Source organism: Eleutherodactylus coqui, chromosome 12 (assembly GCF_035609145.1).
Source record: "Eleutherodactylus coqui strain aEleCoq1 chromosome 12, aEleCoq1.hap1, whole genome shotgun sequence".
Taxonomy (NCBI): Eukaryota; Metazoa; Chordata; class Amphibia; order Anura; family Eleutherodactylidae; genus Eleutherodactylus; species Eleutherodactylus coqui.
The window spans coordinates 107,084,342-107,109,929 of record NC_089848.1 but is presented as its reverse complement, the minus strand read 5'-3'; the positions used below and the strand labels follow the sequence as shown (position 1 = coordinate 107,109,929).

The 25,588-nt window shown below is 51.9% G+C and overlaps 1 protein-coding gene across 2 annotated transcripts in view; it reads right to left on the bottom strand.

Moving 5' to 3' along the window:
* Window positions 1–25,588, bottom strand: part of ZEB1 (zinc finger E-box binding homeobox 1) — a 98,450-nt gene that overhangs the window by 21,494 nt on the left and 51,368 nt on the right. For both annotated transcript variants that reach the window (XM_066585632.1, XM_066585633.1), the window contains exons 2-6: window positions 19,645–19,836; window positions 8,166–8,228; window positions 3,875–4,036; window positions 1,020–1,222; window positions 518–623 (exon numbers count right to left, since the gene is read on the bottom strand). In XM_066585632.1, the coding sequence (XP_066441729.1) occupies window positions 518–623; window positions 1,020–1,222; window positions 3,875–4,036; window positions 8,166–8,228; window positions 19,645–19,836 (726 nt within the window). The remainder of the gene's footprint in view (window positions 1–517; window positions 624–1,019; window positions 1,223–3,874; window positions 4,037–8,165; window positions 8,229–19,644; window positions 19,837–25,588) is intronic.

Sequence of the window (25,588 nt, the reverse complement as noted above, 5' to 3'; positions counted from 1 at the left end):
GTCCCACAGAGTTCCGCTGATCAGCGGTTAAGAAGTCTACGATGTGGTTCCGCTGCTCTATACTCCACCACCAGCACTTCAGAAGCGTTTACTTCCAGGTTGCCGTGGATACGTCCTGTAGGCCCTCCAGTGCTACGGGTGGAGTTTGGACCGGGTGACGAGTAGCAGGGCTGCGCACAGGAAGAAAGTACAGAGTGGGGAATTGTGGGAGATGTAGTTTTAACAAGCATGGATGCAGCGGCTCCTCTAGTAATGGTTGGCAGCCCACCGGGCAGTAATCTTCTGCTACTTCCGGTATCCCCAGGATGGACGGCCAGTAATATATACTAACAGGCGGGGTCAGGAGTCACAGGTCTGTGGGGTGTCAAGTGACGGGAACCCCTACTACAAGTCCCCCCGGCCCGGGCGGAGAGGTTGTACTGATGAGTTGCCCAGGCAGATGGCATACTTGGTGTAAGTGGAGAGTTACAAGAGTTGATGCCCCCTGCACCCCCACCCCCGGGCAGGAGGTACTCACCGCTGTGGATCCGTAAATGTTCCTTTAGATGATGTTTATACTTGAAAGCTTTTCCACATTCAGTGCACTTGAATTTCCGGTTCCCTCCAGACTGCGTCACGTGCCGCTGAGACACAAAACGGATGGTCAGTCATACAGGATGGATGCAACATTGTAGCAGCGCGTACCGGAGGCACGTAGAGGACGATCTGCGGCGGACCACCCAACACCGAAGCGGACGGCCACTTACTTGTAATGTGCAGGACGGATTCTAAGGATTTCTGCAACAGATTTTATTGGCCTATCCTGCACACTTTGCTATGCAGCTAGCGGCGGCCGTTGCTGGGGAAGGCTGCGGCGGACGGTCCTCAATAAGATATAAATGCCGGTGACACCGGGATTCTCCTAGATGCCGGCGGACCCACAGATCACTACTAGAAGGGGGTCAAGCAAGTCCACCGCAGCCGGCGCAGTGGCCATGTAACAGGTGGGAACGAAGGGCATGCGGCCGACCAATACCTACCTGATCCTTGCCCGACTTATGGGAGGTCATGTGACGGTCCAGCTGGGTTCTATATGCAAACGTATAACTGCACATGGAGCAGCTGAAGTTGTCCTCGTTCTTCTCATGCCGGTACTTGATGTGTTCCTTCAGTGAGGTGTAGCGCTTGTATCCTCTGTCGCAGTACGGGCAGGTGAGGAGCTGCGAAAACGCGTCCGGAGTTCCTGCAGATGACAGCAAACCAAACATGTCACACTTGTATCCTTAACATGTATGACACGGCTCTGTTAGGTATGACACGGCTCTGGTACACATCAACATTCTGCTGGAATCGGACAGCGCCAATCACACTGCAGCGCTGCGGTGTATTATTACACTTCACTAAGAAATCTGCAATACCAAAGCCGAGCAACTACAAAAACCAGTTCAGGGCATCCGCAGCCCAGAAAAAGGCAGGGACAGACACTGTGGGAGATATATATATATATATATACACACACATACACATATAATGTCAGTAATACCCTCCAATAGAAAGAGAGTGTGTGTGTATATTACATATACCCTGTTTTACCGCCTCTAGCTTGGATACAAGATGTGATATGGTTGGGCATGGAAGCTCTAGTACCGTGTTGTACCGCCTCTAGCTTGGATACAAGATGTGATACGGACTGGCATGAAGGCTCTAGTACCCTGTTGAACCGCCTCTAGCTTGGATACAAGATGTGATACAGGTGGGCAAGGAGGCTCTAGTACCCTGTTGTACCACGTCTAGCTTGGATACAAGATGTGATACAGGATGCATGGAGGCTCTAGTACCCTGTTGTACCGCCTCCAGCTTGGATACAAGATATAATACGGGCACGCATGGAGAATCTAGGACCCTGTTGTACCGCCTCTAGCTTGGGTACAAGATGTGATACAGTTGGACATGGAAGCTCTAGGACCCTGTTGTACTGCCTCTAGCCTGGATACAAGATATGATACCGGTGGGCATGGAGGCTCTAGTACCCTGTTTTACCGCTTCTAGCTTGGATACAAGATGTGATACGAGCGGGCATGGAGGCTCTAGGACCCTGTTGTACCGCTTTTAGCTTGGATACAAGATGTGATACCGGTGGGCATGGAGGCTCTAGTACCCTGTTGTACCGCCTCTAGCTTGGATACAAGATGTGATATCGGTGGGCATGGAGGCTCTAGTACCCTGTTTTACCGCTTCTAGCTTGGATACAAGATGTGATATGGGCAGGAATGGAGGCTCTAGTACCCTGTTGTATGGTCTCTAGCCCGGATACAAGATGTGATACGGTTGGACATGGAAGCTCTAGTACCGTGTTGAACCGCCTCTAGCTTGGATACAAGATGTGATATCGGTGGGCATGGAGGCTCTAGTACCCTGTTTTACCGCTTCTAGCTTGGATACAAGATGTGATATGGGCAGGAATGGAGGCTCTAGTACCCTGTTGTATGGTCTCTAGCCCGGATACAAGATGTGATACGGTTGGGCATGGAAGCTCTAGTACCCTGTTGAACCGCCTCTAGCTTGGATACAAGATGTGATATGGACGGACATGAAGACTCTAGGACCCTGTTGTACCGCCTCTAGCTTGGGTACAAGATGTGATACCGGTGGGCATGGAGGCTCTAGTACCCTGTTGTACTGCCTCTAGCTTGGATACAAGAGGCGATACGAGGGACATGGAGGCTCAAGTACCCTGTTGGGCCACCTGTAGTCTGAATACAAGATGTAATAGGAATGGGAATGGAGGCGTTAGTGCCCTGTTGTACCGCCTCCAGCTTGGATACAAGTTGTGATACAGACTGGCATGAAGGCTCTAGTACCAGATTCCCCTCTGTAGCCTCCAGTCTCATCGTTCAGGATATCACTTCAAACAGAGGCGACGGTGGGTGGTCAGAAGCCGTACATGTAATGGGGGCCACAAGACCAAAAGTCCTTCAGCCAAGCTGAGGCCGGTCACCCTGTGTACCCTCACACATCCACTGGTTCAAACACCCCCTAACAGTCTGGTCAGACGCTCCTCTTTTTTAGCGGTCTGTAGGGGGCGTCCTGAGACCAATCACCTTGTGTGTCCCCATCTACTGGTCCCAACACCCCCTAATGGTCTGGTCAGAACAGCCGGTGGGGGACAATTCATTGATATGACCATCCAGTTTCTCACATCGTCCCTCTCAGACTCTGGTAATTGGGTGAAATCTTTTTTCTGCGTCGTAGAGGCGTCTAGTGGTCAACAAGCTCCACACAAGGGGAAGAAGAGGTCACTACACACAAGGAGCCTCCGAGAGCCTCCTATAGGACAAGGGGGAACCACCTTAGGGCCTCTTGAGATGGAACTGCATGCCAAGTGTTGCAGCAAAACAACAACTTCTTTTGGGGGTGGAGGGGGTTTGATAAAGATTGTACTATTGATTGGCTATCCTGAGATTGGGGACAGGGGTGGTTACTCAAGTACTGGGACTGTTACTACCCAAATTCTGCCATTATAGAACCGCACATTACAGCCTATAAATACCATTTAGTTTGTGCAAGCAGGGCATCTCTTTAAAAGAAAACCCTCCGAGCCTTAACAAAGATGGCGGCACATTACCTCCGACTACCTGATGCAGACTGTATATTAATACACATCGGTAGTCTAAGACCCTACAGGCTGCTCGGACCGTCCGCCACTTCTCATTGTTGCAGTAAGACATGCGCTGTTCTTTTTTACACAAGCATTATACACAGCTTTGAATGGATCGATGACAATCAATGTTCTTCCCTCGGATCCATTCAGCGTGTATTATGCGCTTGTAATACGTGATTAAGTTGCGCTTGTGTGCGCCCGCCCCGACTGAGCGCCCTCTGATGGGAGCATTACCATTTTCATCATGGCCGCTGGCCTCGGGCGTGCCTTGCCTCTGGTCGTCCTCGGGAGCTTCCGGATAGATGACGGCCGTGTCGCCCTGCTGCAGGAACTCCTCCACGTTCGGATCATGGTTCTGTTCGTTCTCTACGTCGGAGTCGCAGTCCTCGTCGTGAACTGGAAGAGACGGAGCATGTTAGCAGTGGACGCCATCACGAGGTACCAGCGAAACACTGAGGGGCAGAGAGTTCAACAAACTTCACAAGACCCCCAAAGCCATCAAAGCCCCCTATAATAGTCAGCGGCACAAAGGGCTCATACGGCTGCACCACAAACAGTGGGCAAACAACCAACAGACCCCCGCCCTAGGTAGAACGTGGCTAAAAGCTCAGTTCAGGTTAATGCCAAGCCAAACTTTTAGCAAAGTTCTACCCAAAACAACTTACCACTAGTTCAATCAACACTATCTACATTTTCCCACTGACAATTAAACTTGATAACAAAGCTCACCTCCTCCCCTCCCTGCACAGATAAGATTACACTGAGAGGAGACACCTATATATAGATAACACAGGAGCCACCATTCACAAGTCACAGCTCACCTCCTCCCCTCCCTGTACAGACAGGATTACACTGAGACGTGACATATATAGATAACACAGGAGCCACCATTCACAATAGTCACAGCTTACCTACTGCCCTCCCTGCACAGACAGAATTACACTGGAAAGAGACCCCTATATATAGATAATACAGTGACAACCATTCACATGTCACAGCTCACCTCCTCCCCTCCCTGTACAGGCAGGATTACACCGAGAGGAGACACCTATATATAGATAACACAGGACCCACCATTCACAATAGTCACAGCTCACCTCCTCCCCTTCCTGCACAGAGATTGGTGACACAAGGACTTTGTGTATTTTGGCTAAAAGATGTGAAAATGTTTTGGTGATTAAAACACCTCTAACTTTTCTCACCTCTCATTAAAAGCAACAAGAAAGAGGTTTTGCAGGAGTTTTAAAATCAGAAACTGGACCCTAATTCTGCTGAGATGGATTGTATTTTCTGGCTCAGACAATCCAGGATGCAGGAAGTCTATGAACGGACGGCGGGGTGTAGTCTAAGCGCAGAGTCTCTCGGACGGCGGTTTCTATAGGGTCACACTTGTAAATCTCTGGACGGGTCACACGGCGACGCTCTGGACACGGGTGGAACATCTGGCAATATATATACGGCGCTGGCAGACGGGCGGCGTGTACAGAGACCCGTTTGTGACAGAGGTGATGGCTGATAAACTAATTAAACCCTGCGACTTCCAGAAATAACAGTCAGAAGCGGGGAAACCAGCGATTTGGGAGCATCTACAAGGACTGTGAGAATTCAGCACCCCCCCCCCCCCCCCCGTCCTCATGTCACGGTCTACAGAGAAGAGAGACCCTCCGTTAATGTCAAAACGGAACTAATAAAAAGACAACTTTATTCTTGTTCCAATTCTTCAAATGGTTCTAGACCCAATGCCACCATCCCACAGGAGCCACCGTGTCAGGGGACCCACCGTCCCACAGGAGACACCGTCACAGGGAAGCCACTGCCCCAGAGAAGCCACTGTCACATGGGAGCTACCATCACAGGGGACCCACCATCCCATCCCACAGGACCCACCGCCACATGGGAGCTACGGCCCCACGGGAGCCACCGCCACATGGGAGCTACCGTCATAGGGGACCCACCGTCCCCCAGGAGCCACCGTGCCAGGGAACCCACAGTCACTGAGGAGCCACTGCCCCACGGGAGCCACTGTCATAGGGGACCCATGGTCACACAGGAGCCACCGTGTCTGGAGACCCACCGTGCCAGGGAACCCACAGTCACTGAGGAGCCACTGCCCCACGGGAGCCACTGTCATAGGGGACCCATGGTCACACAGGAGCCACCGTATCAGGGGACCCACCGTCCCACAGGAGACACGGTCACAGGGAAGCCACTGCCCCAGAGGAGCCACTGTCACATGGGAGCTACCATCACAGGGGACCCACCGTCCCATCCCACAGGAGCCACCGCACATGGGAGCTACGGCCCCACGGGAGCCACCGCCACATGGGAGCTACCGTCATAGGGGACCCACCGTCCCACAGGAGCCACCGTGCCAGGGAACCCACAGTCACTGAGGAGCCACTGCCCCACGGGAGCCACTGTCATAGGGGACCCATGGTCACACAGGAGCCACCGTGTTAGGGGACCCACCGTCCCACAGGAGACACGGTCACAGGGAAGCCACTGCCCCAGAGGAGCCACTGTCACATGGGAGCTACCATCACAGGGGACCCACCGTCCCATCCCACAGGACCCACTGCCACATGGGAGCTACCGTCATAGGGGACCCACCGTGCCAGGGAACCCACAGTCACTGAGGAGCCACTGCCCCACGGGAGCCACTGTTATAGGGGACCCATGGTCACACAGGAGCCACCGTATCAGGGGACCCACCGTCCCACAGGAGACACGGTCACAGGGAAGCCACTGCCCCAGAGGAGCCACTGTCACATGGGAGCTACCATCACAGGGGACCCACCGTCCCATCCCACAGGACCCACTGCCACATGGGAGCTACCATCACAGGGGACCCAACGTCCCATCCCACAGGAGCCACCGCCACATGGGAGCTACGGCCCCACGGGAGCCACCGCCACATGGGAGCTACCGTCATAGGGGACCCACCGTCCCACAGGAGCCACCGTGCCAGGGAACCCACAGTCACTGAGAAGCCACTGCCCCACGGGAGCCACTGTCATAGGGGACCCATGGTCACACAGGAGCCACCGTGTCAGGGGACCCACCGTCCCACAGGAGACACGGTCACAGGGAAGCCACTGCCCCAGAGGAGCCACTGTCACATAGGAGCTACCATCACAGGGGACCCACCGTCCCATCCCACAGGACCCACTGCCACATGGGAGCTACCGTCATAGGGGATCCACCGTTCCACAGGAGTCACCGTGCCAGGGAACCCACAGTCACTGAGGAGCCACCACCGTCACAGGGGCCGCCACCCTGTGGTAGGCAACACCCCACCGGAGCCACCGTGTCAGGGGACCCACCGTTCCACAGGAGCCACCGTCACAGGAAAGCCACTGCCCCAGAGGAGCCGCTGTCACATGGGAGCTACCATCACAGGGGACCCACCGTCACATCCCACAGGACCCACCATGCCAGGGGTCCCACCGTCACAGAGGAGCCACTGCCCCACGGGAGCCACTCTCATAGGGGACCCACCGTCACACAGGAGCCACCGTGCCAGGGAGCCCACTGTCACTGGGGCCGCCACCCTGCGGTAGCCAACATCCCACAGGAGTCACTGTGCCAGGAGACCCACCGTCCCACAGGAGCCACCGTCCCAGGGGGCCCTGAGCAATTATGTGACGGAGGGGAAGTGTGAAATAGTGCAAAAATACTCACTCATTTTATAGGCATTGAAAGCGTCAATATACAAGATACCCAGCATATACTTAAAGCAACAGGACTTGTCTGAGAAATAGCAGCCCTAATGGCAACCGCAGCGCCCAGCAGCGGCCCCAACAGCAATCACGATGCCCAGTAGTGGCCCCATAGTAAGTGCGATGCGCAGTAGTGGCCCCATAGTAAGTGCGACGCGCAGTAGTGGCCGCATAGCCCAGTACTGCAGCTTTCCGTTTGGGGACGTATGTTGGGAGATCTTCTAGGCGCATGCGCTAAACATGAAGACCCAACTTGCCACGCAACAACAGAGAACGAAACAAAGGAAAGCAGCGCCTTGATTGGTTACTGCAGGCGATCCCTTGTTCTACTGTTTTGGTACAATACCCCGTGATTTTGGCAGGATGGGCAGACGATGCGCAAGGAGGCCGTCCGACAATCTCCGACATGGGCCATTCAGACAAAGACGGGTCAGTCACGTTGGATTTAAACACCCCCGCCTGCCTGCACTGGAATAAACCTGCACGGCGTGCCAATGGAAGACGGTCAGCGACTAAGGCGACCGGTCAATTATAGTCACAAAACATTACCAATCCCTGCAGGGAACCCTGCAAACTGCTGCTCGAACCCACCGAAGACCCAACGTCCCCTCAGTCCTGTCAACTGGAGAACCCAAGAACAAGGCGAGTCTGAGCATTTAATATAGGACTGCAGGGACACCCGTCCAGAGGACGCTCCACTAGTGGCCTCCCCGACACTGCGGGGGGCGCCGCACCTCAGCAGCACAGAAAGGCTTCAGTAGGAATCAATCGGACGCCATATTGTGGTAAGAGAAGAAGAGTCGTACCTGCACACCCCACCTCGTCCGCCTCAGCTTCAGGCCCCAGGATTTCATTACCTTCTGTTCCATCTGCAAAAAAAGGACAAACAAGAGTATTTTACGCTGCCGTCTGCGCAAAACCTTTAGTTACAGCAGTCAACCGGGAAAGGCTTTCCGACTTGAACACAGGCATTTCTTAATCACTTCATCATGGAAGAAACGAAAAAGGACATTGAAGACGTTGCGTTGTCTCCTGGCTGAGAGGTCGCCCCCCCCCAAGGTATATCTGTACTTTACTAGGACCCGCGAGCTCCGAGGAGCGCAAGCACTAAATACCCGCGAGGTCCGAGGAGCGAAAGCATTAAATACCCGCGAGGTCCGAGGAGCGAAAGCACTAAAGACCCGCGAGCTCCGAGGAGCGAAAGCACTAAAGACCCGCGAGCTCCGAGGAGCGAAAGCACTAAAGACCCGCGAGCTCCGAGGAGCGAAAGCACTAAAGACCCGCGAGCTCCGAGGAGCGAAAGCACTCAAGACCCGCGAGCTCCGAGGAGCGAAAGCACTCAAGACCCGCGAGCTCCGAGGAGCGAAAGCACTAAAGACCCGCGAGCTCCGAGGAGCGAAAGCACTACAGACCCGCGAGCTCCGAGGAGCGAAAGCACTACAGACCCGCGAGCTCCGAGGAGCGAAAGCACTCAAGACCCGCGAGCTCCGAGGAGCGAAAGCACTACAGACCCGCGAGCTCCGAGGAGCGAAAGCACTACAGACCCGCGAGCTCTGAGGAGCGAAAGCACTACAGACCCGCGAGCTCCGAGGAGCGAAAGCACTACAGACCCGCGAGCTCCGAGGAGCGAAAGCACTAAAGACCCGCGAGCTCCGAGGAGCGAAAGCACTAAAGACCCGCGAGCTCCGAGGAGCGAAAGCACTAAAGACCCGCGAGCTCCGAGGAGCGAAAGCACTAAATACCCGCGAGCTCCGAGGAGCGAAAGCACTAAATACCCGCGAGGTCCGAGGAGCGAAAGCACTAAATACCCGCGAGGTCCGAAAGCACTAAATACCCGCGAGGTCAGAGGAGCGAAAGCACTAAATACCCGCGAGGTCAGAGGAGCGAAAGCACTAAATACCCGCGAGGTCAGAGGAGCGAAAGCACTAAATACCCGCGAGGTCAGAGGAGCGAAAGCACTAAATACCCGCGAGGTCAGAAGAGTGAAAGCACTAAATACCCGCGAGGTCAGAAGAGTGAAAGCACTAAATACCTGCGAGGTCAGAGGAGCGAAAGCATTAAATACCCGCGAGGTCAGAAGAGTGAAAGCACTAAATACCCGCGAGGTCAGAGGAGTGAAAGCACTAAATACCCGCGAGGTCAGAGGAGTGAAAGCACTAAATACCCGCTAGGTCAGAAGAGTGAAAGCACTAAATACCCGCGAGGTCAGAGGAGCGAAAGCACTAAATACCCGCGAGGTCAGAAGAGCGAAAGCACTAAATACCCGCGAGGTCAGAAGAGTGAAAGCACTAAATACCCGCGAGGTCAGAAGTGTGAAAGCACTAAATACCCGCGAGGTCAGAAGAGTGAAAGCACTAAATACCCGCGAGGTCAGAGGAGTGAAAGCATTAAATACCCGTGAGGTCAGAGGAGCGAAAGCACTAAATACCCGCGAGGTCAGAGGAGCGAAAGCACTAAATACCCACGAGGTCAGAGGAGTGAAAGCATTAAATACCCGTGAGGTCAGAGAGGATCTATATTATGGTAACGGAACGCCGTGCAGCGTCTCCAACTTGTTTTTTTTGTAATTTCAGGTTAGAATCTAGGATGCCACGTAATTGTAAAAATTCCTCTGAAAAGTTTTGTTCCGTGTGGCGAGGCGCCATTTATTACTCCAATCATGAAGACTGTACAGCTAATATTTCCACTCCGGCGATCAGGAAAAGCGCGTTATTTGAAGTGAGGCCGCCTGCACACGGCACACACAGAATTCACCTGCTGCCAGCGACCCTGCTTACCTGTCATTTCTTCTGTACTGCAGATGTGCGCAGTACAGACTTCCCTGCGCCATCGCTAGGAGATGACACGGATCTTTTTGCAGACGGGCTGCGGGCAGGATGGCTTCCACTGACTTCAGTGGAAATCATCCCAGCGTATCCGCTCTAAGGTGGAGCGTGCTGCAATTTTATTTTGGGCAGGTCGTGTCTGCATGTGTGGAGAGAGGAATCCATGCACCTTAAAGGGGTTGTCCCGCACCGAAACGTTTTTTTTCTTTTTCAATAGCCCCCCTGTTCGGCGCGAGACAAGCCCGATGCAGGGATAAAAAAAAAAAAACAAAAAACAAAAAACAGATAGTACTTACCCGAATCCCCGCGCCGGCGTCTTCATACTTACCTTGTGAAGATGGCCGCCGGGATCTTCACCCTCGGTGGACCGCAGGGCTTCTGTGCGATCCATTGCCGATTCCAGCCTCCTGATTGGCTGGAATCGGCACACGTGACGGGGCGGAGCTACGAGGAGCCGCTCTCCGGCACGAGCGGCCCCATTCAGCAAAGGAGAAGACCGGACTGCGCAAGCGCGTCTAATCGGGCGATTAGACGCTGAAGATTAGACAGCACCATGGAGACGAGGACGCCAGCAACGGAGCAGGTAAGTGAATAACTTCTGTATGGCTCATAATTAATGCACGATGTACATTACAAAGTGCATTAATATGGCCATACAGAAGTGTATAACCCCACTTGCTGCCGCGGGACAACCCCTTTAATGCAGTTTGTTTTGCCCGGTGTGCAGGAGGGCTTGGTGCATCTATAAAACCAGAGTTCAGCCACTAAACAAAATATAGCGTCACATTCTTTGTCCTCGACCCAAAATTAGGGCAGTTTAGTTATTGTAAGAAAACAATTTCAAAACATTTTTTTGTATTTTGATTTGGAGTTAGTAGATCTTAAAAACCAGAGCTAACAAAGTCTGATGTCATACTCCTGTTTCTTGACCCAAAATTAGGATACTTTAACTGTTTAGAGAAAGGAAAAAAATTCAAAGTGCATTTTTTTTTTGGCCCGCGTTATTGGCCAGCACGCCATCCAGCCGGTCACTGCAATGCGCCGTCTCTCCTAGCCACAAATGGAGGAACAAGACTGGCTGCCCAGCACCGCTCAGCAGCCAATGAGATTTACCCAACTGCTCTTCTTATTGTGTCAATTTTAGCCAGCAGATCGGCGTACCACAAGGCTCTGTCCTAGGCCCAGTGTTGGTTAACATTGTTCTAAATGATCTGGAGGAGGGATTTGGGGGATAACTGATCAAATTTACTGATGACACAAAGCTAGGAGGTGGGAACTTGAAGTGCCGTGAATAAAATAACTCCTTTTATTGTTATTCGTGCATGTAAAAATCACAGGTCCAGAGGACTAGTTTCAGCTCCTCATGAGCCTTGACCACCTCGATGAGGTGGTCAAGGCTCATGAGGAGCTGAAACTAGTCCTCTGGACCTGTGATTTTTACATGCACGGATTACAATAAAAGGAGTTATTTTATTCACGGCACTTCAAGTTCCCACCTGTTTGAATCTGTATTACGTATAAATACCACCGGATCGAGTGGGTAATGAAGTTTGTGAGTATACGCCTACTTGTGAAATATATGCTGCAAGCTGAAGTGGATAAGACGAGGTGAGACTTTTTGCTGCTTTACAAACAAAGCTAGGAGGGATGGCTAACACTAGAGAAGAGAGAAAGAGGATTCAAAAAGATCTAGAATAGCTTGCACAGTGGGCAGTGACTAACAGAATGGTATTTAACAAGGAGAAATGCAAAGTCCTACATCTGGGCAAGAAAAATGAAAAAAGCACATCCAGAATGGGAGGAATTGGGCTAAGCATCAGCACATGTGAAAAAAAACTTGGGTATACTAATAGATCATAGACTGAACATGAGTCAACAATGTGATGCAGCAGCCAAAAAGGCAAACACAATTCTGGGATGTATTAAGAGAAGCATAGAGTCTAGATCATGGGAGGTAATTATCCCCTTCTACTCTTCCTTAGTCAGACCTCATCTGGAATACTGGGTCCAGTTCTGGGCACTTAACTTAAAAAAAACAAAAAACAGACAAACTGGAGCAAGTTCAGAGAAGAGTTACCAAGATGGTGAGCGGTCTGCAAATCATGTCCTATGAGGAACGGTTAAAGGATCTGGGAATGTTTAGCTTGCAGCACAGAAGGCTGAGAGGAGACTTAATAGCTGTCTACAAATATCTGAAGGGCTGTCACAGTGCAGAGGGATCAGCCCTATTCTCATCTGCACAAGGAAAGACTAGAAGCAATGGGATGAAACTGAAAAGGGAGGAGACGCAGATTAGATATTAGACAAAGAGGGTGCTCAATGAGTGGAACAGGTTGCCACGGGCGGTGGAGAGTTGTCCTTCAACGTAAGTCTTCAGTGGCTGGACAGAATTGATTTGGCGATCCTGCACTGAGCAGGGGATTGGACCTGATGACCCTGGTGGAAATCTACATTTCTAGGATTCTATGTACAGCAAATGTCGGGAAGGGGTTACAAGGGGTTGTGCAGGGAGGCCAAATATACAACCTCAATTCCAACAAGAGTTGGGCCACTTTGTAAAATGTACAGAAAACAATAATTTAAAAATCTCATTTAATCTGATTTTATTCCCAGTAAAAGACAGAGGGGGGGGGGGGGGGGGGAAGACAGTTCCTCATTTCATTTATAACTCATTTAGAAAATCGATGGCAGCAACTCCTCTCACAATAGTTGTGTCGGGCCGTGTCTACCATTGTGTAGCATCCCCTCTTCTGGGGAGGGAGGAGAACCGTTGCTGGAGTTTTGAGAGAGGAATGTTATCCCATTCTTGTCCATCGGATTCTAGCTGCTCCGCGGTCCTCTCTGGACGGATTTTTCGTTTCATAATGCGCCAAGTGCTCTCTATTGGTGGAAGGTCTGGACTGCAGGCGGCCGGTTCACCCTGGACTCTTCTCCTGTGAAGCCATGCTGTTGTGATGGATGTAGTATATGGTGGAAGGTCCGGACTGCATGTGGCCGGTTCACCCCGGACTATTCTCCCCCTGAAGCTGTTGTGATGTAGTATATGGTGGAAGGTCTGGACTGCAGGTGGCCAGTTCACCCGGGACTCCTCCTGTGAAGCCATGCTGTTGTGATGGATGTAGTATATGGTGGAAGGTCTGGACTGCAGGCGGCCGGTTCATCCCAGAATCTTCTCCTGTGAAGCCATGCTGTTGTGATGGATGTAGTATATAGTGGAAGGTCCAGACTGCAGGCCGATGGTTCACCCCAGACTTTTCTCCTGAGAAGCTGTTTGATGGATGTAGTATATAGTGGAAGGTCTGGACTTCAGGCAGATGGTCCCCCCTCGGACTCTTCTCCTGTGAAGCCATGCTGTTGTGATGGATGCAGGGTGTGGTTTAGCATCGTCTTACTGGAATATACAAGGTCTTTCCTGATAGAGACGACGTCTGGATGGAGCATATGTTGTTCTACCACCTCTCTATACTGAATCAACATTGATAGTGTCTACGAGAATATGTAAGCTGCCCCTGCCATAGGCATTGATGCCACCCCATACCATCAGAGATGTAGAACTGTGTGCTGATAAGCTGGATGGTCCCTCTCCTCTTGAGTCCGCAAGACACGGCTCAGTGGTTTCCAAAAAGAATTTCAGATTTTGATTCCCCTGTCCACAGAACAGTTCTACATTTTGCATCAGTCCATTGTAAATGAGTTTTGGCCCAGAGAAGACGCCGGCGTTTCTGGATTGTGTTGTATGGCTTCTTCTTTGCAGGATACAGCTGTAACTTCCATTTGTGGATTGTACGGTGAGCTGTGTTCACAGACTGATTTCTGGAAGTACTCCTGAGCCCATGCAGTGATTACTTTACAGAATCATGCCTGTTATTAATGCAGGGCCCGTAGATCTCAAGCATCCAATATATTGACCGTCAGCCTTGTCCCTTGTGCACATGAATTTCTCCAGATCTTTCAGTCTTCTGATTATATGATGTACTGTAGATGGTGAATATTCAAAGTCTTCACAATTTCATGTTGAGTAGCATTTTTATACACGTGACTTAGTAGAGAATCGACCCTCCTGCTGATTTTCATAAGTACCACTAACTTTTCCAGCCTTTTGTTACTCTTGGCCCAACTTTTCTGAGATCTGAGGCTACCATCAATTTCTAAGGGAGTAAATTTTTAAAAAAGAACTGGAACGATGCTGCCCCTCCCCCTCTGATGTTCTATTGTGAATTAAATGTGGTTAGAGATTTCCAAATTATTGCATTCTGGTTTTTCCTTTACATTCACACAGGTTCTCAACATTTTTGGAACTGTGGTTGTACTTGCACGGACCCACAGTGTTAGAACCTTTGCTTCTCGGTCGGTTTTGACGCTTGTCGCATGGCATGATTCCTCTCTACGCCCGTCACATCACTAAGGGGCTGGCCCCCTTCTATCGCTGCATTGACCGTAACTGGGAAGGGCCGGGTTGGCTTAGTTATTAAGAGGAGCTGGAAGCCAGCCAGCCCCTGTAGGACATGATGGGCCATACCAAGTGACCGGGTGGTGGACCTGGGCCGAAGGTTGAGGTTCCAATACTGCAGGTTTGTGTCAAGTATTTAGGACAACCTCTAACACACATGCATAAACACTGTTTCCAGAGAACAGTACCATTGTCCCAACTGCAACAAATTGGATGCGGCGCACGTCAACAAAAGTTGAATACAGCTTTTAGGACATCCATACTCTCAACTAGCCACTGCGTGACACAGCAGCCATGTTCCGTCTTTCAACTGGGAAACTGACTTTTCTAAATCACGTTCTATACCACAAGTATCACTTTTACATATGGAAATCCCTATTAAAGAAAGCATGGGGCAAAAGGAGGCGGTACGCCTCCCAGAGCTGCCGGTGGACAGCCATTTCTCCCGATTTCCTCAAACATACGAACACTTGGTTCAGCCTTAAAGGGGTTGTCCCGCGCCGAAACGGTTTTTTTTTTTTCAATAGCCCCCCCCCGTTCGGCGCAAGACAAACCCGATGCAGGGGTTTAAAAAAAAACAAAAAAAAACGGATAGTGCTTACCTGAATCCCCGCGCTCCAGTGACTTCTTACTTACCTTGCGAAGATGGCCGCCGGGATCTTCACCCTCGGTGGACCGCAGGTCTTCTGTGCGGTCCATTGCCGATTCCAGCCTCCTGATTGGCTGGAATCGGCACACGTGACGGGGCGGAGATACGAGGAGCCGCTCACCGGCACGAGCGGCCCCATTCAGAAGAAAGAAGACCGGACTGCGCAAGCGCGTCTAATCGGGCGATTAGACGCTGAAGATTAGACGGCACCATGGAGACGGGGACACCAGCAACGGAACAGGTAAGTGAATAACTTCTGTATGGCTCATAATTAATGCACAATGTACATTACAAAGTGCATTAATATGGCCATACAGAAGTGTATACCCCAACTTTGTTTCGCGGGACAACCCCTTTAACTGCTAGTATTTTAGTGAGCTGGAAAAGGGGGTCAACAATAGACTCGGTCAAATGTATGTAGTTGAGAAGTTCTCACCTCCGGTAGTAATAACTAAGAATAACCCGTCCGAATGATGCCGGGGTCCTAGGAGGAGGGTGCGTTGGCGAGCTCAAGGTTCTTAGACGGGTAAAGTAGATAGCAGGTGCCTGTAGGGACGAGGCCAACATACTGGAGAACGTCGATCGCAGCGACCGGGGGATATTATATAAATAGACCCTTGCGGATCTATGTTGCCCATTTATAATGCAATTCAGAATAGGAGCCTGGAGCAGAACCGGTCACTGACGAAACCAACGGGAGGTCGCTAGTGGGAAGGTGAACCTCATCAAGTATTAATATACACTGACCGCCCCTTTATGAGCACCCCGGCCCTCTCATGATTGGCGCTTCCCTGTATGATAATTCTCCCCGTGACCCCGGAGTGCGGCATAGAATCACATGATTTTCCCAAGTTTTCCGTGGATCATTTTCAGTGTGAATCCACATTAGATGGGAAAATCCAGCGATCGGAGCGACTTTCAACGAGGCCGGTCATCGGTGCTGGACTAGCCGGGGCCTTACCACCAACCGCGGGGGGTTTCTCATGTAAGGGTAGAGACTATACAGAGAATGGCGCAATTGATGAAAACAGGTTTCTGTTGCTGATGGGAGGTCAGTTTTTGGCGCAAGCAGCATGAATCGCTGACCCCTAGCTTGAAAAAGGCCCCTTTAGGGCCGAAATATAGCCTATCCCCTTTTTTATGGAATGATCATGGAACAATGAAGATCATATTGATTTTATGATTCTTTTGCATGTTGCCGCTTTTTCATCATTTTCTGGGACTGCTTGTGGAGTCCGGGGGCTCAGAGTCTTCTTTTAGTGGTTGGTATCTTGTTTCCACCTCCCCTGCTGAGGTTTTTATTCTAAGTGCTGCTGTATACTTTCCTTTTTTGGAATCAGCCGGTCAGAACATGTCAGCACCGCCATCTAATCTGCGGCAACTACAAGAAGCTTCCTGTCCGCAGGGGCCGGTATTCCTGCAGAACTTATCATGTGTTGATTGCATGGCGGAAGGAAGAATATCCCAGAGAAGAGGAGTGACACGAGATACAAGTGGTGAGAAGGCTTGGTGGCTGGTAGGTCGGGGGGCATCTGGAGATCAGCGCGGGCGGCTACAGTCACGGCCAAAAGTTTTGGAGCCGACACAGATTTTGGTCTTCACAGTTTGCTGCTTCGGCGTTCCTAGACCTCTTCAGCCGGTCGCACACGAGCGGTTCGGATTCCGCTTGTGGATATCTCCAATGGAAGACCTGCAAATGATCATTGAAATAAATTGCGCATGGGGGTGTATACATGCGGATGTCCACACGAAAACCGAACGCAAGCAAGTAATAACATCAGAAAGTAGCCCAACCCCTGGAAACACCCGTCTATCGCTCAGGCGACATTCCCTCATGCGGTCACGGTGAGCGCCGCTCCGACGCCTTCAGGACGGAACGTTACTCTCCAGGCTTGTGGAGAGAGAGCCCTGAAGAAGCAGCGGAGGCTGCAGGCAGCCTGGATGGTTTTTGCTCCCAGACTCCATCCTGCATCGTCCGCCCACAAATTCCTGCTTTCTCTATTCCATTTGTTATCTGGTCTCCCAGCACCGTGTGTACGGATCCGCGTCCGTACGCAATATTGAGTGCATCCATAGAGGTCAATGGCGCCATGCGCACGGAATCCGCGGTAATATGGAGCAAGCTGAGATTTTTCTTTTGCTTGCAGAATCCACAATTCCTACCAGCAAGTGTGAGACCGGCCTCGGTCAGAGGTTTCTATAGTTACTAAAGTACACATAAGAATTTCATGAGTCTTTACACTTTTATTGAAAAATCCATAAAGATTAGGCAAAGACCCCATATTTACAGCATTGACCCTTATTCTTCAAGATTTATCCAGCACGCGGACTGCAGATCAGCTTCTGGGCCCAATCCTGACCGACGGCAACCCGCTCTTCCCGATCAGGGCTCGGAGTTTATCACAACTTCTGTGGATTAATTTGTCAACCCGCTTTTTGAGGACTGACCATAGAGGGGCCGCCGCTCCGGGAGCTGCCGGGAAGAGGAGCCGCCCCTCCGGGGGGCGCCGGGAAGGGGAGCCGTCGCGAAGAGGAGCCGAGTGCGTGGAGCCAACGAGATTACAGCTGCGATGTATAAGGAGACTGAAAGAGTTAAAGGGAATCTATGTAAACTATGTTCTGTGTTGGGGGAGGCAGGGCATGCACTTCTTATACTCGCTCGTTCCCGCGATCCAACGCTGTTCCTCTCTGAAGTTGGCGCACGGCACGAAAATGTGACTCTTCAGAATCCCATGCACACGTTCTTCCGTAGACTTGTACAGCAGAGCGCAAGAGACTCGGAAGAGTCAGATTTTTTGTACCACGCCCAACTTTCCGGGGTGACAGCGGGAATTGCGCGATTATAAAAGTCCATCCCTGTCACCTTCCCTAACAGCACCAGGACTTCGTTCATGTAGGGATGGGACTGGGGCCCTTTAAGAGGGCTGCACATAGAAGAGATGAGGCGGCATTCTTGGGAGAATTTCATGTGTTTTAGATGATTTTTGTGGTTCTCCCTCCAACCGACTCTTCACACCTGTCTGCAGCCACTAGGCGCGTGGGAGCGGATGGAGGCGCCATTACAGCGGATGCATTATACCGGGCTATTAACAGAAAGACGTTTATATGCAAGAATGACAATTTTTGAAAGTTCTCAGAAAAAGTTGCAGTCACTAAACTCTAAGCTTTATAAGCATCGGGCTGAAATAAATCCATCCTATATATAAAGCCAGAAATGGTTTATCGTTATGTTACGAGGTTTAATTGGTGACTAACTTTCCAATAAGCGGTTATCACATTTACTTAAAAGGAGGGTTTCGTGCAAAATCATCCCTCTAAATAGTGCTAGCCCCGAGGGGTCTCCTGTGCTGCCTGTTGCCATGCGGAGGACGATGTTGCCTCGTGCTGCCCATAGACCTCTATAGAAGGAGAGGAGGAGACGGGAGCCAAGGATCAGACGATGCTGCTGCAGCTAATAGTGAGCTATTTACTGTGTTACAGCTACTGAAGTTACATCTACACTGCTCAGTACTTCAAGTGTCCTCCATGCTGATGCATGCTACAGGACGTTAGAGAGCAGAATCTGCAGTAGTCTCCATGTGCGGTGTATAGAAGACATCATGGCACCTAATTTACACCCAGCAGCTCAGAGAGGACTGAGAATTAGAGATACGGCCTGCAGAGGGGAAAGCTAGCAATAACTGCAGGCTCCGAGTCATATAGTGGCCAGATCCAGTTCTGCCTCATGTACACACTGCAGCTCATCTGAAACTTCACCGAAAATAGCAGGGATGCTTTAAAAAGAAAGGTATAAAAAAAATAAGCACTAAATTTTTAATTTTTTTCCTCCCACGGATCTGTGGTTGTCTTGCGGCCAGCAGCTCACCTAACCAGGATCATGGCTATCTGGCATCATCCAGGCTCCTGTCCTCGTTTAGGTCTTCTGCGCAGAAAACTGTACAAATCCATCAGGATGGGATGACTATGTGAGTGGGAGACGTCTCAGGCCTTGGTCTCCTGTGGTGGCGAACCGCACAGAAGAGCCGGACGGAACCAGTGCTGGATTGGGACAAGGCTTTTTGGAAAGACTTCATTGTTTGCCCTGCCCAGGAGGGAGCTAGACAGTCTGAAGAGTGCGGGGTGGGTGGGCGGGAGGCAATTAACTCATTGGCTACAAGCGATGCAGAAAGTGTCTGATTTTTGCTCCTTAGTGTGGCTTTGCATCAGGTTATTTCGTATGGCTCTTGCTTCATAAGCCTGGAGGACGGCCGGGCGCAAGGACCAGCGCAGCCTGAACTCACCTGGGGGCGCAGATACAGTATATACGGGGCTCTACACAACAACAGTGTAATAACAAGCGTGAGGCGCGCAGCGCGGCGTACCTTCGTCCCAACAGGTTGGCTTCACACTTTCGCTGCCTTCTACTAATACTGTTTGGTCGCTTGGCACGTCATCTTCTGGCACGCTGCCCTCGCCATCTGCCGCATCTGTAACACTTTCCTCTTCCACTATGTGCAATTTGTCTTCGTCGTCGGAATCCGAGTTTGCGTCTAACACGTTGTTGTAATTGGTAACTGAGGCAGGAAAAGAAAAGTCTCTATTAGCAGATGTGTCACACAAGAGCGATGCGCTAAAGTCATTCCAGCGCGTTAACGAGCAGCACCCGCTCCCCTACCCGCCCAGTGCTGCGTTCACCCGCTGCCGCCAGCGAACCCCGCCCAGCTGTTCTTAAACATGCCAACAAACAATCCCAAGAAGTTCTCAGAGATACAACTTTGTACAAGTCAGAATGGCGATGAGAAGGGGAGGAGCCTCAGAGGAAACTTCTGGAAACTCGGAGGACTACAAGACCTATATATCAGCAACGCCGATGCGGCATGCATGGAGCCTACACTGCGCTCGGCGCACCCTACCTCGCATGGACGCCATGTCAAGCAGCCTGCGGCGATTACTCAGCACGAATTACTAGAATCAAAACTTTTTACATCAAAAAACGTCTAAATATTTTCCCGCCATCCACAAAAACGTCTTTATTCTTATTGTCTCGGCTGAAGGAAAAAGGGGAAAAACAATGGCGCAGCGAAAATCTGGTGTCCGTCTCTTACCATGAACACTGTATTGCGGTTTGGCGCCCAGATTGCGCAGATCACTAGTGAAACATGGCTCTCCCTACAAACGCTACTTTTTCCGGTGCCTTGCGGAAGCTGCAGCGCGGTTCGCCACTAAACAGCGTGCAGAGCTGCTTCTGGGAAGATGTAGCCGTCCAGGGGGCCCATCATAGGGCGGGCCCTTCGGCCAGGGACACTGAAGGCGGCTTTTTGATCACTTTTATTGCTTTTTTTTGGGAGGCAAACTGAACAAAAGAAGCATTTTTACAGTTTTTGTCACAGAAAATAATTAGTGTATTGAATCTATTGTACCGGTCGCCACGGATACCACAAGGCCAAAAAGCTGGATCTCTCTCACTCGCCCCCACGCCGCCCCCCCCCCCCCCCGCCCCCAGGCCTGCTTGGACGAGAATGCAGTTACTCGAGAAGAGCGATGCTCGCTCATCTCTACACAGCAGCCACCATTCACAATAGTCACAGCTCACCTCCTCCGCTCCCTGCACAGACAGGATTACACTGAGAGGTGACACCTATATATAGATAACACAGGATCCACCATTCACAATGGTCACAGCTCACCTCCTCCCCCTCCCTGTACAGACAGGATTACACTGAGAGGAGACACCTATATATGGATAACACAGGATCCACCATTCACAATAGTCACAGCTCACCTCCTCCCCCTCCCTGTACAGACAGGATTACACTGAGAGGTGACACCTATATATAGATAACACAGGACCACCATTCACAATAGTCACAGCTCACCTCCTCCCCTCCCTGTACAGACAGGATTACACTGAGAGGTGACACCTATATATAGATAACACAGGACCACCATTCACAATAGTCACAGCTCACCTCCTCCCCTCCCTGTACAGACAGGATTACACTGAGAGGTGACACCTATATATAGATAACACAGGAGCCACCATTCACAATGGTCACAGCTCACCTCCTCCCCTCCCTGTACAGACAGGAGTACACTGACAGGTGACACTTGCTCTGATGTCAGCGACTAGTGAGGGTGTCAGAGCAGTGAAGAGACGTGAGAAAAGGTGGGCTGATTTACTTACTGGGGGTGAAATATTTCAAGGGAGTTTTTACAAACACACCATAAACGCGGTGATAAAGATGTGTGACGCAGCAGGAAGGGCGACCGGGGAGTTTCAGCGTTCATGCAAGTTTTTAAAATATTTTTCCACTACATAATCTTAATTTTCAGTGCCGTTCACAACCAACAGATCAGATAGAGACCGGATCCCGCCTGCAACAGATACAGAGTAGCTCTGAGCGGCAGGAGAGTCACACCTTCGGTGGCCTCTAGTTCTGCCGCGGTCACCTGATCACAGACGGACCGCCGCTACAGAGGTAAAGAGTTTGCAAAAAGTTTTAACAGACTCTCAGACAGAAAACAAGTTGGGATATTTTGAGGATCGGCTCCTCTGATCGTCGCTCCCCGACTGTCCTCCCATCTTCAGCGCATGAACCACGTCAGTTAACGGAGATACAAGAACAAGTCATCTCAGCGATACGGGGGAAACACCAACCAGCAGGACGACGAACAAATTCCATGGCATTTCAAGCTATTCCATGACTTTCATCAATTTCCAGGTTTTCTAGCTTTTTCACGGCATGTATGTACCCCAAGCTTACACCGCAGCCTGATGCTGGCCGTACCCCGGTAAGCTGGGAGGGAGGCTATCAAATATTGTAGTCAGATGGCCAAAGAATTTGCCTGGCACATGTATTCCCCACCTGCCCCCCACATACGGATCACCCCCCCACCACCACCATACACACACACACACACACCCATGGATCTCACCCCCCCCCCACCCAACATACAAAATTGCTGTCCGGGAGATCTGTGTGTAAGTTGTAGGCAATTAGGCTTTGAAGTAGTATGGTTTGGTTTCAGCACAATGACCAGCATCTCCCCCTATCCGCTCCTCGCGGTCCCCTGAGATAATATATTATTAGCCCAATGCCAACAAGCCAACTGGGTTTTACCGACACACAGATGTCAAATCTTGGCCACTGAATGGCTAGTCCTTGATACTTCTAGGCCAACCGACTTCCTAAACCCGGGGTCAACTTGAAGCGGGCATCAGAGGCGCCACCACCGGCCGGACAACACATTTATCTTTTAACCCCCCTTGTTAAGTCCCCAGCGCCAGATGAAGCTACAACCCAAACACTTCAGTGGTTGATGAAGAAACAGAAGTCGGCCATCACAAACAAGCCGCAGGGGATGAAGCCGATTTATGTTCGTGGCGGTCTTGAAAGCGAGACAATCCCGTGGCTGGCGGTATTCTATTACGTGTTGTCAATGGTCGGGCATGAATACAACCTCTGGACCTCCAGTCGATGCATGCACCACGGTCACTCATGTCGGATAGACGAGGGGCAGCCGTAAAACATTGGCCAACCCTTTCCATGGAGACCTCCAAACTCTTCCATGGTGCCAGCGATCGGGGAGATGAGGATTCAGCAGTCAGATTTCAAGTTCCATTTGTTCTTGGAGATAAGCGGCTGCAGCCACATTCTCCACTGACAACATGGACTCATGCGGCTGGGATAAATGGTGATCTAATGCATAGAGGCCCATATAGCAGAATGGAAGCGAGTAACAACCGGATTGATACTTGTGAGACCCTCCGCCAGCGCTCTCTGCAATCACACTTCTGCTCTGAAGAGGTCTAGGCATCTCCAAGCTCTGTTAGCCAACAGCCATTTCTCCGAATTCCCCACGGGCGTCTGGCGGTAGGGGGGCTGTCACCAGGTGCAGAGCTGACAACGGGGGTCTGGCGGTAGGGGGGCTGTCACCAGGGGCAGAGCTGACAACGGGGGTCTGGCGGTAGGGGGCTGTCACCAGGGGCAGAGCTGACAACGGGGCTCTGGCGGTAGGGGGCTGTCACCAGGTGCAGAGCTGACAACGGGGCTCTGGCGGTAGGGGGCTGTCACCAGGTGCAGAGCTGACAACGGAGCTCTGGCGGTAGGGGGCTGTCACCAGGTGCAGAGCTGACAACGGGGCTCTGGCGGTAGGGGGCTGTCACCAGGTGCAGAGCTGACAACGGGGCTCTGGCGGTAGGGGGCTGTCACCAGGTGCAGAGCTGACAACGGGGCTCTGGCGGTAGGGGGCTGTCACCAGGTGCAGAGCTGACAACGGGGGTCTGGCGGTAGGGGGCTGTCACCAGGTGCAGAGCTGACAACGGGGCTCTGGCGGTAGGGGGCTGTCACCAGGTGCAGAGCTGACAACGGGGGTCTGGCGGTAGGGGGCTGTCACCAGGTGCAGAGCTGACAACGGGGGTCTGGCGGTAGGGGGCTGTCACCAGGTGCAGAGCTGACAACGGGGTCTGGCGGTGGGATGTCACCAGGTGCAGAGCTGACAACGGGGGTCTGGCGGTGGGATGTCACCAGGTGGAGAGCTGACAACGGGGTCTGGCGGTGGGATGTCACCAGGTGGAGAGCTGACAACGGGGTCTGGCGGTGGGATGTCACCAGGTGGAGAGCTGACAACGGGGTCTGGCGGTGGGATGTCACCAGGTGGAGAGCTGACAACGGGGTCTGGCGGTGGGATGTCACCAGGTGGAGAGCTGACAACGGGGTCTGGCGGTGGGATGTCACCAGGTGGAGAGCTGACAACGGGGTCTGGCGGTGGGATGTCACCAGGTGGAGAGCTGACAACGGGGTCTGGCGGGGGGATGTCACCAGGTGGAGAGCTGACAACGGGGTCTGGCGGGGGGATGTCACCAGGTGTAGAGCTGACAACAGGGTCTGGTGGTGGGATGTCACCAGGTGGAGAGCTGAGATAAAGCAGGCGGCCATCACCCAATATGGCAGGACGTCCGACCCAAGTAGTTTGGAGTCTAGGAGTGCATAGCGGAAACGCTAGTGCGAAGTAATGTGACGTATTCCCGCGCACACGGAGATGAAAATAGGTCATTTCTACAATTCAGAGTTGCAAAACATATTTTTCTGCCTTGAATAAATAATCGTGCCAATGGAAAAACAAAGACATGTGAAGCGCCGGAGGGACGCAAAGCCAATTATTTCACTTCTCCCTTCACCACCAGCGCCAGGTAAATGAATCATTTAGTCCTTTAAAGTAGAATTCCGTTTCTTTAGTTTACGCATTAAAGAAAGAGTTTAAACCCTTCACTGCAATGAAAACCGCGAGGCGACTTGTGTCCTTGTGATCCGCGGGCCGCGAATCCATCCGGGGAGTTCAGGCCCTTCTGATTTTACCTTCTGACTAGATTAGCGGTGATGTAGAAAAGCATCCATGCAGCAAAGACGGAGAATAATGCCGGCCCGCCGCACGCGGAATATTAATCCGGCCGACCAGCTAATTAACAGTCCTTCCAGGAAGACAGGAAACGTTCCTGGTCCCTGCAGAACATCTTTACTATCGGCGTCCCCAGGACATGGCAGCCGAGTCAGCAATAAAGAGACCCGAAAGGTACCAGGAGTTATTGCATGGTCACAGCAATTATACAAGACCGCAAACCCTCCAGGGGGACTGGCCCAAAGCAAAAGCATAAAACACCCTCCTATCACAGTCGCAGGGCTCGAAGAATTCATGACTTTGTTTTATGAGCGTAGAAGAAAACACAGAGCAGAGTCCTTGCTGGGATTTCATTTCTCACTAGAAAGGATTGTTAATTGCCCTAGTGGCTTTATTGGTGCCAGGCTCCCCGCCCCCCCCAGCTAACACCACCCCCGAGGAACACACCCCCCTCACACAGCTAACACCGCCCCCGAGGAACACGCCCCTCCCACAACTAACACCGCCGAGGAACACGCCCCCTCCCACAACTAACACTGCCGAGGACCACGCCCCCTCCCACAACTAACACCGCCCCTGAGGAACGCGCCCCCTCCCACAACTAACACCGCCCCTGAGGAACGCGCCCCCTCCCACAACTAACACCGCCCCTGAGGAACGCGCCCCCTCCCACAACTAACACCGCCCCTGAGGAACGCGCCCCCTCCCACAGCTAACACCGCCCCTGAGGAACGCGCCCCCTCCCACAGCTAACACCGCCCCTGAGGAACGCGCCCCCTCCCACAGCTAACACCGCCCCTGAGGAACGCGCCCCCTCCCACAGCTAACACCGCCCCTGAGGAACGCGCCCCCTCCCACAGCTAACACCGCCCCTGAGGAACGCGCCCCCTCCCACAGCTAACACCGCCCCTGAGGAACGCGCCCCCT